This window comes from Dicentrarchus labrax, unplaced genomic scaffold (genome assembly GCF_905237075.1).
Source record: "Dicentrarchus labrax unplaced genomic scaffold, dlabrax2021, whole genome shotgun sequence".
Lineage (NCBI taxonomy): Eukaryota > Metazoa > Chordata > Actinopteri > Moronidae > Dicentrarchus > Dicentrarchus labrax.
The window spans coordinates 25,500,456-25,518,553 of NW_026136714.1; the positions used below are offsets into that span (position 1 = coordinate 25,500,456).

At 40.3% G+C, this 18,098-nt stretch overlaps 1 protein-coding gene across 1 annotated transcript in view; it reads right to left on the minus strand.

The window, feature by feature from the left end:
• Positions 1-6,653: 6,653 nt before the first annotated feature.
• Positions 6,654-18,098, minus strand: part of loxl2b (lysyl oxidase-like 2b) — a 41,440-nt gene continuing 29,995 nt past the window's right edge. The window contains exons 9-14 of the mRNA XM_051422073.1: positions 14,721-14,886; positions 13,983-14,223; positions 11,940-12,055; positions 11,245-11,381; positions 11,042-11,153; positions 6,654-9,239 (exon numbers count right to left, since the gene is read on the minus strand). Of these exons, the coding sequence (XP_051278033.1) occupies positions 9,169-9,239; positions 11,042-11,153; positions 11,245-11,381; positions 11,940-12,055; positions 13,983-14,223; positions 14,721-14,886 (843 nt within the window). The 3' untranslated portion in view covers positions 6,654-9,168. The remainder of the gene's footprint in view (positions 9,240-11,041; positions 11,154-11,244; positions 11,382-11,939; positions 12,056-13,982; positions 14,224-14,720; positions 14,887-18,098) is intronic.

Here is an 18,098-nt window from a genome sequence, read left to right on the forward strand (position 1 = left end):
AGCAACATCCTCAACACAAAGAAACCAACGAATATTCACATTTGGGAAGCTGAAATCAGAGAAGACTTAGAATAGTTTGCAATTCATTTAATAGTTGACTGTTGACTGTAATTGATTAATCAGCTAATCGTTGCAACTCTAAACTGCTCATTTGTTTGTAACAGAACAGGGGGTCCATACCTTGTTCACCAAATGAATGAAGTGAAATGTGCTGACTTTCAATTCTTTATTTAATTTTATTAAATAAACATTATACATTTGGTGAATGAAAAAGAAAGTTTAATGAGTAGTGTTCACATGTTTAGGATTTCACCTTGTGAACTAATGACTATTCTTTCAACATTTTTAGTGGGAGTGGTACTAATTTGCCTAATTCGAAACATCACTGTTGGTGTATGGAAGCCAAAACATGGCACCACTGCATTTTTAAATTCATTTTCAAAATAATTTAAAAAGATTTTTTGGCCTTTTATTGCCTTTAATAGTTAGTGACAGCTGAAGAGTGACAGGAAAGTGGGGAGAGAGAGACACAAGGGCCACAGGTCGGAGTCGAAGCCATGGCCACTGCAGTAAGGACCCAGCTTTGGTATATGGGGTGCCCCCACAATGGCATTTTAATCCAGTCTCATGTCTACCAGTTAAAGTGTTTGTAATAAAAATGTCGTATAAAGCCTTTTGTGTCTTCAGAGGGAGCTGTGTGAAGTCTGATGAAGGGAAACTCTTGCCCAGTGCGTGCTGACACACTGCAGGCACCCGGAGAACCTGCAGTGTGAATCCCAGCAGACCTCCTCTCACTAAAAGCAATCATACAATTTAACAAAATAATCTAACAAAAAGGTGTTTTCAACTAGGGCTGCACAATATGGTATAAACATCACATTGAGATTATTTTGACAGATATTGCAATGACGATATGGTTTGCGATTGTGAGAATGATCATTTTTGTATTACAAACTCAGTTTTAGCTGGAAAAAAACATTAGAATCACGAAGGGACATTTTTTGGGGTCTGTACCAAACAAACACATTCTCCAACTTGGAGAACAAGATTTGTAGTCCAGGGCATCTCTGCAGAACCACAGTACTTCATTATACTGTGGTTTGTCACACATTTTACCTTTATCAAAAAATGAACGCTGTGATTACCATATTGCACCGCCATATTGCAATTTTGATAATATTTCGATTAATCGTGCAGCCCTACTTTCAACGACATGTCACAGTCAGTGGATGGAAAACTACTAAGTGGACCAATGCGTTAAGATAAAGGCCCAGAATGAACTTTCCCACTCACTCGGAGAATGTGACATTGGTTATTATTTTAATGTTGCTGGCAGCATCTTCACAGTTAATACATTCCTCGCTGCTCTCCACTTCATGAGGTTTTCTTCTCACATATTAGTTTGTGTGTGTTTCACCTCATTACTGCCTTTGCTTTTTATTTGACTTACAAACCCATAAAACCCTCTTTTGCAACCTGAACCTGGAACCGACTGGCACACTGATTTTTTCTGCAGAAATCTGATCTACTGACAGCCGACTATTTGTTGAAGTTTCAGTTAAGACGGTCCATTCTGTTGAAGGATAAGAATCCAGTGTTCTGTTATTGTGTAAATGCAGACAAAGTAGGCAACAGAAATGATGCCAGTCGGATTTCCCTCCCAGGATTTACCCTCATCTGCGTTTTTTGAAAATGCCATGGTATTTTGACAAAGAAAATGTGGCAATTTAATAAATTGTCCTGGAAATGATTTATGGACTATACTGTATTTTGCAATTATTCCCATACATTCACATATTGTGGCTTTCAGCTGTTCCACTGTGGTGGAACCCATAATGACCTTTTGTTACTTTTCTGAGATGAAAAAGTAAACCAGGAAGGAACAGCACTTTTAGGATTTGGAAGCACACCAACTTAAAAACTCATAAAACTGTTGACATCAGTGCTGCAGTGAGACCCCAGTCCTCTGCTTCCTTCTAGCCACACACATATAAAAACATGATCACTGCTCTCAGTGGCCTCATAGAGCAAGATGTGACATTTCTCAAAGCTTGTCTGTTGACCAAACATCTGTTGTTGGAAGGAGCAAACACTAGGTCTTTCATATTATACAAGCTCCTCACTTTTTAATCTCCATTATATAGAAAAAAGGCTTGTACATCGACAAAAAAAATATAATAGTAAGTAGTAAATACAGGGTCAGTTTACACAATTTAATATTCAAAAGTCTGATAAATGTAAAATAAATCATCAAGTATTATATAATATCTTACACTAACATGTATACAAAACCAAAATGCCATAACACTATACATGCATCTATATAATTTCAGATTTCCCCTCTAATAAATGAAACATAATTCTTAGAACCATATTAATGTTTTTGTTTACTCCATTTGTCAGTGTCCCACTGTTCTTTACACCTTGCAAACATGGCTACTGATGATCTTTTTATTATTAAATATTATAATACAGACACATATCCATCTCACTTACTAAAAAGCTGCTGAACTTGAAACATGTTACCAACTGGTTTTGAACGTCTGCCTAATCTTTTTGGACTTTGGATTTCCCGCCTGCGCCTTTGGATTCGTTTGCCTGTTTGGACTGCTTTTCTGGTTTTGACCTTTGTCTGCCTCATTATTCCAGAAGCCTAGTCCAGTTTTGTACAATAAATCCTTTAACTATCAGCCAGCCTGCATTGTCTGCATTTGGGTCCAACTTTTTACTTTTACCCCCTACATTCTTACACAAATCTCTGTACTCCTACATTTTCAAAACAGGCTTGTTGTTTTAGTTTCACTGCATTCGAGAGGAATTACTGATTTATCTTTTATTGAATTTATTTTTGCATCATGGCATGCCTTCCCAACATCAAGATCAACATCACAATGATAACATAAAAGACATAATAATGTAACAAGATCAAACAGATGAGCCAGGTAGTTTCAGTTAGCTTTGCAGAGAAACTTTTTTCCTTTTATACTTTCAGTCCATTTCAGAGCCTGTACTTTTTCACCTTTACTTGAGTAAAAAAGTTGTATGAGTACTTCTACTTTTACCTGTGTCTTTGTTTACACATGTATCTGTGCAGAAGGATGTGTGTACCTTTGCCACCTCTGGCTGTGACTGTAGTTTGCGTACGGGAACTACAATGGCAACATGGAGAGCACTGCACAGAAACTAGTGAAGTTACAGGTACAGGTCACATCCACAAAGGGCTCTGCTACAGTGGTGACAGGCGTTTAGGGCTGGAACTAACAATGGCATAATTGATTTATCTGCTGTTATTATCCCTAATTAAGATCCTCTGGATGAAAAGGTCTCAAGCAGAAAATTAATTTACAATCTGATCTAATTGACTCCTGTAACAGATGACTTTATATTGTTAGTGCATTTGGCACCTGTTCTCAAACATGTACTGGTCTCCGACTTCTTACCGTTACTTTCCATTTAGTGTAGCAGAGCCTTTCCAGTGAGCCAGCATGCACAATGACAGCCCCCTGACTCTGTTTGACCTGAATGGAACCGAACCTTAACTATCACTGATAAAGCCCGTTTACCCAACTACTTTATGTCAAAATCGCTGCTGTGAAGAAGGTCTATATACTGTAGTCCACATGGACATCAAAGAAAGTGAGTGACCCGAGCAGATTTACATGCAAGGCATTACTTGATAAAATGTACATGTTCCCGTGGAGTGTTGGACACCATATCAGGCTGTTTGCAGAAAAAGCTGGCCCTCTAGCAGCAACACAAAATAAATCTCAGAAAAAGAGCAGGGTGTTATTGTCTTATGTGTGTTGCCTAATATGCATTTAATTGAGGATTCTCAGCAATAAATTGGACTATAATAATTCAAGCAGCCCTCTGATGACCTTGCGCTTCATGCATGGTTAGACCTACAGTTACTGTGTGTGTATATATGGCTGCACACACTGCATGTAGTTTCTAATTCACAGCAGAAATTTGATATGAAGCACAAGAGATCAGATCGTTCCTTCCTGCGTGAATGCAGCATTTACACTAGAGACACTGCACATTTGTGTGAACCTGATGGGCTTCTCATCTCTCAGCCGTGCTGGGGCGAGTCCCCTCACAGGTCCTCCTGCTGTGAGACTCAGCTCAGTTTACACTGCAGCACAACAGATTGCCCAAACAGAGAAATGTCTGGCTTCACTCCAACATCCACAGCTAGTGTTCTCCTACAGAGAAAGCAGTCGTAATTTAAAGACCGCATAAAGATTTGGGGCAGCTTACTGCCTCAGTTCTAAATGACTGTACTTATGACAGCTGTAATTCATCGGCTTTATGGTTTATTGGATGTACTCTGGCAGAAAAAGTATAATTGGACTTTACTGTAAACATCCCTCCCCTTTGCCAGTGGGCTTTGAAATGAGATCTGTCTGTGGCAGATGGGGAAACAGAAGATTGTTTGGTATGCAGATGTACCACTCCTATTGTTTTGGTGAGGCAGCTGTATTTTCTCTCCGTGTCTGTGTGGGTTTTCCTCCCACAGAACAGAAGCATGCAGGTTAGGTGGATTAGAGACTCTAATCTACCTGTAGGTGGTGTAGGTGTGATTGTGAATGTAGACTTCACTCCAAGCCACATTTCTCTCCCAATGCATGCTGGGATATGCTCCAGCACCCTGTGGCAGCGGACAAGAAAAGTGATTTTGAGAATGGATAGCTGGCATTTGACAATTTACTGTGACTCACTTCTACTACAGCTACTAGAAAGCAAAGAATGTAATGTCTGTTTCAGGCCACAAGAGGTCAGTGCTGCGCCATTTTAGGCTCCTGTTGAACGCTACAGTACATCAGGGGTTGTGGCTTTGTTTTCTGGGAATCTGGGGACCTGAAGTGTAGTCTGCAGTTTGGAGTGCAAGTTTAAAGGACACATCGGCTTGCTAAGTAATGATTTCAATATTGTTTTAGACTCAATGTCCTTTAACCAAGAATGAGAAAAAAAAACATGCATAAATAAATAAAATTTTAGAGTAGTCAACTCAGACAGTACAGGACTGTGTAGGATTTAGTGAAGCTGCAGACTGCAACCATTCAAATACAGCTCAGTCTTCCAAGCGTGGAGGAGAAACTATTTTGGCTTCCTAACTCCTGAAAAACACGAAAGGCCCCAGCTAGAGCCAGTGTTTGGTTTGTCTGTTCTGGGCTACTGTAGAAACATGGGGTTTAACATTGCGTACTCTAGAAGAGGACCCGCTCCGTTATTATACACTAATGAAAACATAATTATGAATATGATCTTCCTAAATGTTACACTGCATCTTTAAGTACACTGTCCTGATAATACTTCCTGGCTTTTACTTTTGAATTTACTTGTAATTAAGTGTTTTAACTTTAAGGATATTGTTACTTTTACTTAAGAAAAGCATGTGAATGTTTTATCACTGGCAAGTGGATGTTTCGCCACCTGTTCAAGTGTTTTAATCTCATCCAGATGAGTATGGATTACCGAACCCTCAGGTTCACTGCCTGTTGGTTGGCTTTCGATCATTTAATTACCTCAAAATGTGTTTTTCCCCAACATCAGCTAGTCTTGGACCTGCATTATTTTGTAATGTTCACTTATAATGTTCAGCATGTATTCCTAAAATAAGGTTGTGGGAACCAGGGGCCATGTGCTGTTTGGTGAAAGGTAACATATGCAGCGCACTGCGGGCCTGAAGTTGGGGGCCATTAATAGCGACCCAACAAAAGGTCGTTGCTCCAGGCCCTTCTAACTGGTGAATCCAGCCATTCTCCTGGGCTGTAGTGGGGATTTAATTAATATCACGTATCCAACCCTGTTGAGACGTCCCCAAATCCTCTCAGAAATTTGGATCTGACAATATTTTATATTAATTAATACATATTTCAACTTCCCCAATATTTGTCTAAATGTTGTTTAGTCCTCACCACACTGCCAGGAAAAGTTCAATTTAGTCCAGTAAAGTAGTCCAATTTAAATAGATCAAGTCTAAAAATGCATGCAAGGAGCAAATGAAGGTCTAAGTGTCTGATGCCACACTGTTTGATAAACTGTTCACCACTTGTTTTGGTGCTTCGGATCAGTTAGCTGTCTCTTCATGAAAATAAAGTGTAAACGAATGCAGTAGAAAGAGAGATTTTTGGGATGTGGAGGCGGAAAAGTACTTTTGGAGGACAATGTTTATTTACAACCTCAGTACAATTTTTAGAATGTGCAATCTTACATGTCTGACACCTGGAGGGGTTAAAATCACATCTGTGGCAGTGTAAATGCTGCCACAGATGACGGATTGTCTCTCCTACCTCGGGTAAACATGTGGGGGGGGGCAAAGGCTCTTGGGAAATCCACTGCAACAAGAAAGAGAATCTTTTAGCACCGTGTCTGTGTTTCAAAGACACCAGCTGATGGCAGTGTGCTGAGCCGAAGTCACTCTGTCCATTTTAATGGGTTCTTCTCCATTGTACTTTACAGCAGTATATTTCTTATTGTCTCATGATGGTTTGAATGCAGGTTTAGAGCCTCTTCTTTTGTCCAGCTAAAGTAAAATAGTTTATCAGCAGCTGTGAATCAGTTCTTGCAGTGAAAGCAGGATGTGAAGCAGGGTGATACATGCACAAATAATTAAGGAAAAAATAATATTAAACACAGAACAGCAAAGATTTGGTTGCTCCATAACTCAGACCTTTATTATAGCTTAACACACAAAGCACATTGTTTCTTACGCTCAGTTCAAGTATACTGTTGGTATACATAATGTAGCTGTTCAACATGTACTGTACCCTCAGAAAACAGAGGACCAGTTTGATAGCACCATTATAAAAGTACAATAAAACAGGATTCACACACACATTATTGTACGAAAACGTAATTTTAAAATAGTAATAAAACTGTAAAAAGACTAACTTCAGTTAGGTACTCGTGGTTGTCTTTTGAAAATGTAAAGAGTAGAAAAATAGCATATCTGCTACTCTGACTGCCTGAACAGGGAGAAATGCTTTTCCATGTGCTCTCTTGGTTATGAGAAGATGCTATCTGTGCCACAACGGGATGGAAATCAGCTCTTCTGTTTCCTGGGTATAAAGCAGTGCTGTGATAGCAGTCCTGTGATCCTCCTGTAGAGCCCGCAGTGCCACTGGCCGTCCTTGACTTCAGTATCAGATATGAGGTTTAAATTAATCATTAGTATTTTTATTATTCATCAGAAAAAAGAATCAAAAATGTTTTCCAGCCTTGGAGCCTGTGAGTGTTTGTGTCAGTGTGCATGTTTGATTGACAGCTGAGCTGGACACACATGAAACAAACTAGCTCTGCTAACGTTGGCTTACAAGCTCATTTGTTAGAGTGTTTCAGCGATAGAACAGAGATGTCTGCTCACAACACAAAGTGTCATCAATTTCATATATAGTTGTACTTGAGGATCAAACTAAGCAGAGTTGAACGGGACAGGAAACATTCATGCATATTTACTTTGCCCCCTCGAACAAATCCACTAATCACAGCCGCCATTATAAATGCTGTGTAACCAGGCCTAGAATATATAGCACAGACAGGGCGTTTGGTTCTCCTAAGAAATCACAGGACATGTGATTTACACAGTGGATCTGTAGGCTGTAGAATATGCAGTTTAATGTCAGTTGGAAAATATTTGCCACATGCACAGTGTCGTTTCAGCATGACATTGAGCAGTTCATTGGGACATTAGGCAATCTCTGATGGAACCTCAAACAAACAAATACTGGGCTGATTCAAAGGATTACAATTCAGCAGTAACCTGATACCAGGCAGAAAGGCTGAGTTTCACTGCCACAGTATGTCACAGTGTACTGACACACCCTGAAGCACACTTCATCACTGCAGCAAGATGAGAAATTACACCACCATAGGGCAGCAAAAACAAGATTTTTTAGGTGGTTTAATTGCTCTTTAAAGATGGTGAATGAGGGCGTTTAGTAAAAAGGCACTGAACGAGGAGGAGAGAAATATGAGGTCCCATGTTAGTTTCAAAAGCAAAATATTGCTACATATCAGAAAGAGGAAAGAGAGAATATATCAGAACAATAGGATGATGTCTGGGAGCTGAAGCTGAACTCAGTCAGTTTGAAAAAGCTGTTCAATCGCTTCCATTTGCTTTTCGCTAACTGGAAAGTGTAAATAATGCATACTGTAATGTAAATTACAAGCAAATCTGTGAGCAGAGTTCTGCTCAAATAATATTTCTGGACAAACTGAGGTTGCCTAACACCAATGCCCACAAGAATTGTAGTCCAAAACCTCTTTGAAATGTGACTCAGACAGTCTTGTCCATGTATGTGTTTCCAGAGTGATTTCAGAGAACATATTCTCCAGTTATTTTAAAAAAACAAGGTATTGGGGCACTTTAAGGCACTAGGTGGGTTGGTCTTTCTAGCTGAATCAGGCAATTAGCACTTGTCATTGACTTGCTCATAGCTCCTTAGGTAAGGTAACTTCATCCTAAATAACCAGTAATGCAAAAGAAACGCTCTGTTTGCCTCAGTAATATAACCTCAGGGTATGTGGCCTTCAGTGTGTGAAAGCCACTTCATGAAAACTCTTTAAAATGTGGAAGAAAAGTGCATTTCTTTCCAAACAGACGGCTGCTGCTGTTATTGATGGCTCCTCTCAGTCCTCAGGGGACCTGGCACTGACATCCCAACTCTCCAGCAGGGTGAGCTTTGAACAAAGTGTTGCAGCAGGGTTCTGTTAAAGTGCTGCACTTCAAACAGGACACATTCTTTATCACGTTCTCCGACGCTGCACCTGGTGTAAAATACCTGCCTCTTCCCAGCAGGTTTATTTCATCACTCATTCAAAAGAGAAAAAGTCACAGGGCACACGGAGAGCTTTGCCGCTCTCTTTTTTAACCAGTGAGGTTGGAAGGGTTGGTGAGGCTGTAGCTTGGACAGAAGGGGGAATAAAATATTCTTTCTGCTGAGGGGGTCAAAAGGGGGGTGGGGGGTGCAGGGTCAAAGAAAGCTGCTGCCTCCCGGGTGAGGGAGAACATAAAAAAGATGGTTTGACCGGGGCAGGGCTGGCAGGAGCACTCCACCATAGACGGAGAGGTGTAGTGGTTCAGCGGGCTTCAGGTGGCCTCCCTGCCGGGTGGGGGGAGGTGGGGGGGAGACAGGCAGTCGACTCCTCTCCTCTGCTTTGTCTTTACCTGTGGGTCACCTGGTTGTTGAGGAGGCCTGGGAACGTCTGTTCTGTTTCAGTGCTTAATGAGCCACCTAGCAGAGACAGACAAGAGTTACCACATACACTTTGTTCTTGTTTCACACCAGTTTCAGTCACCCCCACTGATACATGCCGGCGGTTTCTGCCCTGCAAAGTGCCCTAGATAAAGAGTCAGTGAATTTTATATTGTCTCTCAGGGCTGTAAGTATTGCGACGCACAGTATAATAAAAGAGTGTAGAACATATTCTTGAAATTTGTACTTTTATAAAAGAATCCTATCTCAAGGTCTAATCACAAGCTTTTTCCAGAGCTTTCAACCAGATTTCACAGTCTCACTGAGACCAGGGTTAACATCTCCCTCCCATATGACAACCTCTTATCCCGTGGCCAAAGTTTCATACAGACTCCATGATGAAAGTGCAAAGTCTTATCTGCTGATGAAGACCATGAGAACGAGCTGAAAGCTTCAGAAATGGACTGTGGCAGTACTAGACGGCGAAGGAGCCTGAGAACCAGTTCTCAATTACTTTGTGAAACATCTCACAGGGACCTTCACAATGAAGAAATGCTTCTTTAATGATAAATGTCTCTTCAAAAAGCAAATGGGATTAGGGGGGTTTCAATGAAAATAAACCTAACAACAAAATAAGGCCTGCAGGCAGCAGGTTATCATGCAAGCAAAACTAGTGGGACGGGGGTCTTTAATGGCTTACAGACCAGAGTTTCTGCCTGAAAACATCTGCTAAAATAAGTTCTGCACTAAGTTAAGCTAGAATCAGAGTGTGCAGTTCCCCAGCTCTCTTATGCCCTAAGGAATAGGCGTTGTCACACCCTGATTGGCCGAGAGGGGAAAGCTGCTCTCAATCACTGTTGAGGAGTCAGTCCCCACACCCTGAGCAACAGGTGATCTGAATAACCCTCCAACCAACCAAAGACGAGTTTGTCAGCTAAAATGAACTGAAATGGGAAAATAAATGACACCAAGTACAAAAGAATCAGAGTCTGCTACAAATAAAAGTCATAACCCGAAAATGGAATAATCCAAAACATGTGATAAATGCCATGAGTGCCTGGCCTTCAGGGTCCATCTCCACCTGCCAATAACCACCGCTGAGATCTATGGTGGTGAACACAGTCGCACCTGCCAGAGATTTAAGTATCTATGTTCATTAACACAACAGAGAACAACATGAAACCGGGGTCTCCCACCATCTTTTCCTGGTACCAATACAACTGGGGATGCGTATGGTGAACAGGAAGGCACAAATAAATAAATAAATAAATAAATAAATAAATTTGATTTAATCATACATGCAAAAACTCTTACGCAAATAGCACTAAGATCTGCCCTGATACAGGTAACCTAGGGGAAAGGGGTTCTTTAATATTTACTCAAACTAAGTTTCAGAAAAGCAAAGACATGTCACAAGGGCCTAAAGACCTTGAGCTTGTAATATATGCTAAAGTGAGGTCTGTACTAAGTTGAGCTAGGATCAGAGAGTGCAGTTCCCCAGCTCTCTAAAAGAATGGGCGTTGTCACACCCTGAATGGGGGAGAGGGGAATGCAATTTGAACAATAAAGTTATAGCTTGATTCTTTTAACGTTATGTTTTAAGACATACTACTGATGTAATGCATTGGTGTGTGTTTTGTGTTCTAAAAACTCGCTGTTATAAATGTTATGAATGTATGTTCATTCCACATGACTGCCCCTATAATGGATGGAAATTACATAATGTCTAAGTAACTGCTGCAATTATATGTGCTCATCAATAACAGTCGGTAGAAGCTTCAGTTGTTAGGTCATCCACATTAAAAGGACAGCAGGTGTTAAAGATAATTGCGAGGTCTTACCATTATGGCAGCTGTACATCCACACACGATGGCCATCGTATCGACATCTGCATTTCATGATGTTATTGGAGTAGTCTGACTCAGGTACTTCATAGTTTGGATTAATTATTATCTGGGAGAGAAAGAACAAGTCAGAGGTGACAGTAAAAGGCTACGGTGTGTAGGTAATTTCACTCGGAACAACGGAACACAGGAAACTTTACCTGGAAAATGTAGTCTCCAGGTTTGAGATCAGTTATGTCGACCCACTGGCAGTCGATGTCGTGCCTGTAGGTATCCCAGCAGCCCACAGTGATGCCCTGCTCTCCGAAGTTAGCACATTCATACCTCTTTTCAATACCTGCAACAATGGTTAGAATACAAAATGAGTTCTAGTTTGCTCTCCTTTTAGTTCGGTTTTGGTCTCCACCAACTCCTTAGCCAAATATCTGGCTCTTTTTCTGCTAGATGCTCCAGCTAGTTGCTCACTGTGTCTGTCTGCTGTTTGGTGCTGGGTACAGCGGGTTTATCAAGACTGTTTAACTGAAAAACAGCTGCCTTGTGTCTGGAAACAAGGTTGATGAGGCGGTTGACTCAACCAAGCAGAAACAAAAATTGCTGTGAATGTCGTGTATGGCCCTATATCTAGAGCCAGTGTTTGGTTTGTCCGTTCTGGGCTACTGTAGAGACATGGCAGTTCAATATGGCAGACTGTAAAGAGGACCCACTCCCTCTGCAGACAAAGCGGCTCATTCTAAGGTAAAAAAACGAAAGACACCAAATAATAGATCCTCCTAAATGTTACACACTGGACCTTTTTAAAAGCTCAGACTGTGTGAAAAGAGTTTCTGCCACATTCTTGAAAAGTAAAAGTATTCACATCTTGAAATCAAGGTAGAAATCCTATTGTGCTTCTCACCTTCATCACACTCTGAGTCCTCCAGGCAGAAACTTGCTTTGTGTCCTTCCGCCACTTTGGTTCCATTGAGGCTGAACATGTCATAGAGCGTGAACACCTCCATGCTGTGATAATGCCTAAACACACAGACAGAAATGTAGTTTTACAATCCTAGTCAGGCAGAAAATGCCAAACAACTGTACAAGAACAAGAATGACAGGACTAATGTAGCCCTAGTCTCTGCTGAAGAATGAACCAATGTTCTTTCAATTCAAAATCACAAACTGGCACCTGAAATCCACAAATGTTCTTTTAAATGGTTGGAGTTTGGCCAGTGAGAGGTGCCTAAGGTTTGATGTGTTGAAAGCCGGTAGCTGTGTGAAGCGGTTCCTCCAGCCAGCACAGGAACCACAAGAATGTGGGACTTTTTGGAGTGCTATGTACAGTAACTTTAGCTCACAGCACACAGTCAATTACAGGGCAGCAGAACGTATGGAAGGGGAAAACTGCTCCAGAAAGGGGCTGAGTCATCTCTCTTTCCCTGAATTAAATCTAATTTGAGATGTCATTTCTGAATCGTTCAAATGTGTTCTTCAATTAGGTAAAATTATCAAAAAACATTGTCTTGCGTCATGAAGTTCAAACTTAGTCATTTGAAATCTTAGGAAGAGTTATTGATAAATGCTTACACAGGACTTTATGCTTGTGATTTCTAATTAAACTGTGATTTATGTTTCTGGAATATACTCTGGTTACAACCGCTTCTGCAAATCCTCTGTGTGTGTGATTAAGAGAGCTATTATATGATAAATGGCTATCATTTTTTTAAAGATATGAATCTGCAACAACCCTGCCTGCCATCATTTCCCATAGGGCACACATGCTCATTGTTCTGTAAGACGGATTGCACAAGTTTCCTTTTTAAATGCCAATATGAATTTTTTTAATTAATTCTGCCAATATTACATGCTTAGATTTAAATATCTTTCTATCGCTGCAAGTATTTATCTTTTAAATATTTTATTAATTTCAGAGTATTTAGGTTTTGGAAAATATACGTATTCACTTTCTATCTGAGAGTGAGACAAGAAGATCAATATCAGTCTCATGTCTGTGTGTTCGTACAGAGCTGGAGCCGGGAGGTGATTAGCTTAGCTTAGCATAAACACTTGAAGCAAGGGGAAAAAGTTAAAATAAAAAATAAAAAAACAAATAATTAACACATGACTTGTTTGTTCCATCTATGAATATAGAGTTTTAGGGGAAGTTACATGCTGGAACTATTTTTTGTCAAACACGACACACGATGGGACCAAAGCTGGCAACCTCGCTGTGGCGACAAGAGGAGAAAGGTCGCTGCACCCAGCTGCTGTTTGTCAAAAATAGTTCTATCTAACTCCCACTAAAACCATCAGCTTATTTATACATAGTGAGCTTTACAGGTGCTGTTAGGCATGTTTTTGGACTTCTTCCTGCTTCCAGTCTTAATGCTAAGCTAGGCCTGGCTCCAGCTGCTGTTCCTGGCTCTGGCTTTCTTAGCAAAACCTACCTGTTGGAGTCCAGTCTGTATGGCGAATATTTGAATATCATTGCTAATTTTATTTTATTGGCTAGAATATAGTCAGTGAAAGAATGAATAAGGATGACTATTCTGTTCATAGATTTCACATGCTTGTTACTCCTTCAGTCTACAGTATGGACAGTTATGCAAAATCTTATCAGACTTGGATCCCTGAGACTCTCTTTAAAAACGGGTCCTGGTCTAATGTGTATCAGTTTGGGGGCGATACCAAAAAGATTGAGAACCACTGAGCTGAAGGACAGCATGTCAGTGTCACGTTTTGCTTCAACTAGAAGTGATACATACAAGCCTTTATGAAGATGCATTACCAGCAGTATAAAGGGCCACAAAGTCTGTGTTTGGAGGAGGTGGACAAAAGTCAAAAACTGCGACCTCAGAAGTCTTTACCTTCAAAGTGTAACCTGATGTTGCATATTTATTATTGCTAACTGGACCACAAAATAGGAACATATAACATGGTTCATGTACTGTGTGACACTGACCTGTGACAGTCGTGCCACACCCAGGAGTGTCTGCTAGCTTTGGGCCGGAAGTCCGACTGGCCGTTGTTGTGGATCTGGGAGGAGAAGCGCAGCAGGCGGCGGTAAGAGTTGGCCGGCACCTCGCCGGAGTTGGAGGACAGACAGTTCTCCTCGTACGCACACTGCAGCATGAACATGGGCCTGTCCTCCATGTAGGTGGTCTGCTCCACCACCTGAGGGTTCAACACCAGGTCAGGAGCCGCTGTGGACAGGAGGATCAGAGGGAAAAACCCACAGAGAAGCAGACGGAGACGAAACATATTTAGACACAGGGAGGAATGGCTCTCAGAAAAGCTCTGGCGCGTGTCAAGTAAATGAGTGGTTTCTGTTTCAAGCTGCACAGTCCTCTTGTGATTCAGGACGGATATTGGAGTTTCAGTTATGCAAACATTTCTCCAAGGCAGGGCTTCTCCAGAGGCAGAAATAATTTCATTTGTTGAATTAAAACTCAATGTGCTGGAGAAGCTTTTCAGTGGGAACTGACAAATTGAAAGGCAAAGGCTCCAGTCAAAGTATAATTAAAAGTGGAAATATCAATTACTTCTTTTCTTTGCTCATTCATTCATGACCATACCACATCTGGGATCTTAAAGGGGCAGCAGACACATTTCACTTATGTAACATTACATGATTTCTGGGCACAATGTTTGACACTTATCTCTCTGAAACATCCTCAACATATGAATTTGGGCATCTTACTCTCAGAGCAGGAGACTCCTGCGGCGTTGCGTCCACCTCCTTTGGGGCAGCTGAGGTGGGTTCCGTGGTGCAGGCAGTGGGACAGAGACATCTCAGTGCCAGAGCAGCGGACGCCACTCATCACAACATTGTCTGCGCTCACCTCTCCCGGCCAATACCACGTCTCCTGTTGTGAAAGCATGTTGTCTCATTTCCAGGTCATCAAATACAGATCTCCCAACCCAAAACGTATTTCTATCTTTCTCAGCTCTGATTGGTTGTTTTCATCGGGCTGGTGGATTCTTGCAAATACCATTAGGAGCACTAGGAGGAGCCAGAGGAACCTGATTTTTTCACAGATTATCTGTCTCATGTACTACTGTCAGGACACAGTGAAAGTTTCAACAATAATGACAAAAAGTTATTTTTTATAAAAGTTACCTACTGCAGCTTTAATGTCACAACTAATATTGGCCTTTTAAAGAGGAAAAAAAGAACTATTATTCTTTCACTGTGGTCAACTTTAGATATGATAAAGGGGCTTTACTAATTACAGCTAGTTGATTTGTTTTATTTTGAAGTGCAGGAAGATTTCACTCAACAGCAAAACCCAGCAGTCAAACCATATTTAAGGGCCATGCTTATGTCTTATTATTACTTTATTATGATTCACCTGCAGAATTAGAAGAGACATTTCAGCTATTTTACTTTACTTTTTTACTTTACTACTTCACTAGTACTATTAGTACTCATTATTCGTAGTGCTGCCATCCTGAACAAACAAGGCATCCCGGTAACAGCCGTGAGTGAGTGCTTTTACACTAATACCATGAATTGTCATGGTGGAAGGTGATTCTCTACTTTGACCACTAGAGGGCACACCCTATCAATTTACAGCATCATGGATGGAACATTACATTGGATAGATCATGTGGTGTATGGGCTGTGCAACTTATGTTCCCATGTCTGGAATATATTAATGTGTAATGGAGCTGCCAGATGAAGAAATGAGATAAGACTGTAACATATTACAACACACAGCACCTCTCAGCCCTGCCTCCACGTGAACCTGACATCCTATAATCATACAGAAAGCATTATTTTGACATTTTTGCTCTGCTTCATGTCCACACACACACACACACACACACACACACACACACACACACACACACACACACACACACACACACACACACACACCTTCTGTTACTGTTATCCTAGTGCATACTGCACTGCAAACCTGCTGAAGTCCTCCTTATCTTTAGGTGACAGTGGGAGTCTATCAATGTATATGGCTTCCAATATAAAACCAAAATCATTTAATTAAACAGGCATTCTATTTTCCATTTGTATGCACATGATAAATGACAAAATAAAAGAAAATTCTCATGTTTGAAAAACCATTACTGCCAAAATGAAAATACACAGCAATAATGATAATAAATTATATATTTACTATCAGACTGGCAGGCAATGTGCAACCTAAAATAAAAAATGTAATTGCAAACTTCACTTTTTCAATTGAATTATGTCCTGATTTTAGCTCGGTTCTAATAAAAATGTCATAAAGGCACAATTCTGTCAGTCCTTTTCTGTAAAAAATAACTCAACCGCTATAAAATGACCACGAATAAGGCCATTTCCATTTCATTTTCTTTAGAAATTAGATAAAATAAGGACATAATTCAAATTCAAATGCAAAAGTTTAATTTTTGTAGCAATTTTAAAATTTGAATTTCTTCAGTTGTAATTATCAAACAAATTCAATTTCGATTTGATTAAATGATTCATTGTAACATTAGCAGTCATATACTTCCCGCAGAATGCAACCTGCCCTATATTATTTTGTAAAAACACAAACAAATGGCAGGTGCACAATAATGTGCCAATGCAACCAAGCTGGATACCAGTACATTACTGTAATTTAGTGGTTCCCCAAATAGCATGCAGATGGGATTGGACAACCGTATGTGCTCTTATCTAAAACGTGAAATGAAAATGTCCACCTTTAAAAAGCCATCAAACTCAAATTGAAATGAAATTTTTTTTTCAAGGATCTCACATGGCTTCCAGATGGGAAATCCATCTAAACCAAACACATTAAATGCAAACACCTTGCTGTGTTTGGCCACTAGGGTAGTAAAAAGAAAAAGTCAGTCAGCCTGGGACTGTGCAGTGGGGGCTACAGTATGTGATGCTGGCTGACTGGCTGTTAATTAAAACAGGCAACTAACTGATGTCAACAGTCATTTAACCTAATAGCAGACAGACAGTTGAAGCAGATGGAAGGAAGAAAGGAAGGTAGCTGAGTTTGACCAAACGAGGAGAGAAGAGAAAATAAGCTTTTAGATGAAAGCAGAAGAAGACTCTGAAATGAAGAAATGGATGTGGTGGATTTATTTTTACACCATATCACATATCACTTCTCTACCATACACAGTGTATTTAAAAACTTTGGCTTGCTCAAGGGCATTTAAGTTGAGATGGCAGATAGATAGTGGTGACCCTCCGGATCCAGAGACAACAATAAGCTTTATTGTTTCTTTCTCTGCGTGATTTTATTTGTCTTATCCCCAGCAGTCACTGGCCACAAAACAAAGTCCCGACATCCATAGTTTGGCTGCATGTCATTTTCAGAAACTTCAAGGACTTCAAGTTTATACAGTGCTGCTGTTGGGAGAATAAACTGCGTCATGGAATAAAACCAAGAGTAATATCAGTGCTTTCTATGGAATGAAAATGTTACCTTGAAAAGCTAAACTTTTATTACAGAGGCGAAGACTGTCTGTTAATAAAGTTTCATCTTATTTATTTTTTTTATTTATCCAGTCAGAAATCAGTGTTTCTTCTTGTCCCTACAGTGTGCTGTTTGAATGCTGTCTGTTTTCACATTCATCTGCTGAAAGTGGAAACTTTCTCTGTGCTCATTGTAAAGCAGATATTAAGGGGCGGGGCCTATGAGCACGGTGGTTACTGCTGAGCCAGCATAGCTCAGCAGTAAGGGTAGCTGCATGCACACAGGTAACACTTTATTTTACTTTATGTTATAGTTTCCCTTCATTTCCTTGAAAATCAGCTGATGTGTGGCCTTTTAATTTGTGGGAAGGATCCTGACACAGTTTGGGTTACTTATAAGAAATACAGATAGAGAATTTCCTCTGGAAATCAACACTTGTTTATAAACTAAATATAACTCATCTCAAATAATAGAACTCTATATTTCCCTATTGTTAACATGAAATAGTTCTTTCCAGGAAACTTAGGTAGTTAATAAGAAATTGTGGACAGCCATACAAGACCAAGGTCAAGACTTTGGAGATCTAAATGTAGCAAAACATAAATACCAATGTGAGGTGTGAGGTGCGAGGTGCAATGAAACATCAGGCCTAAACTTGG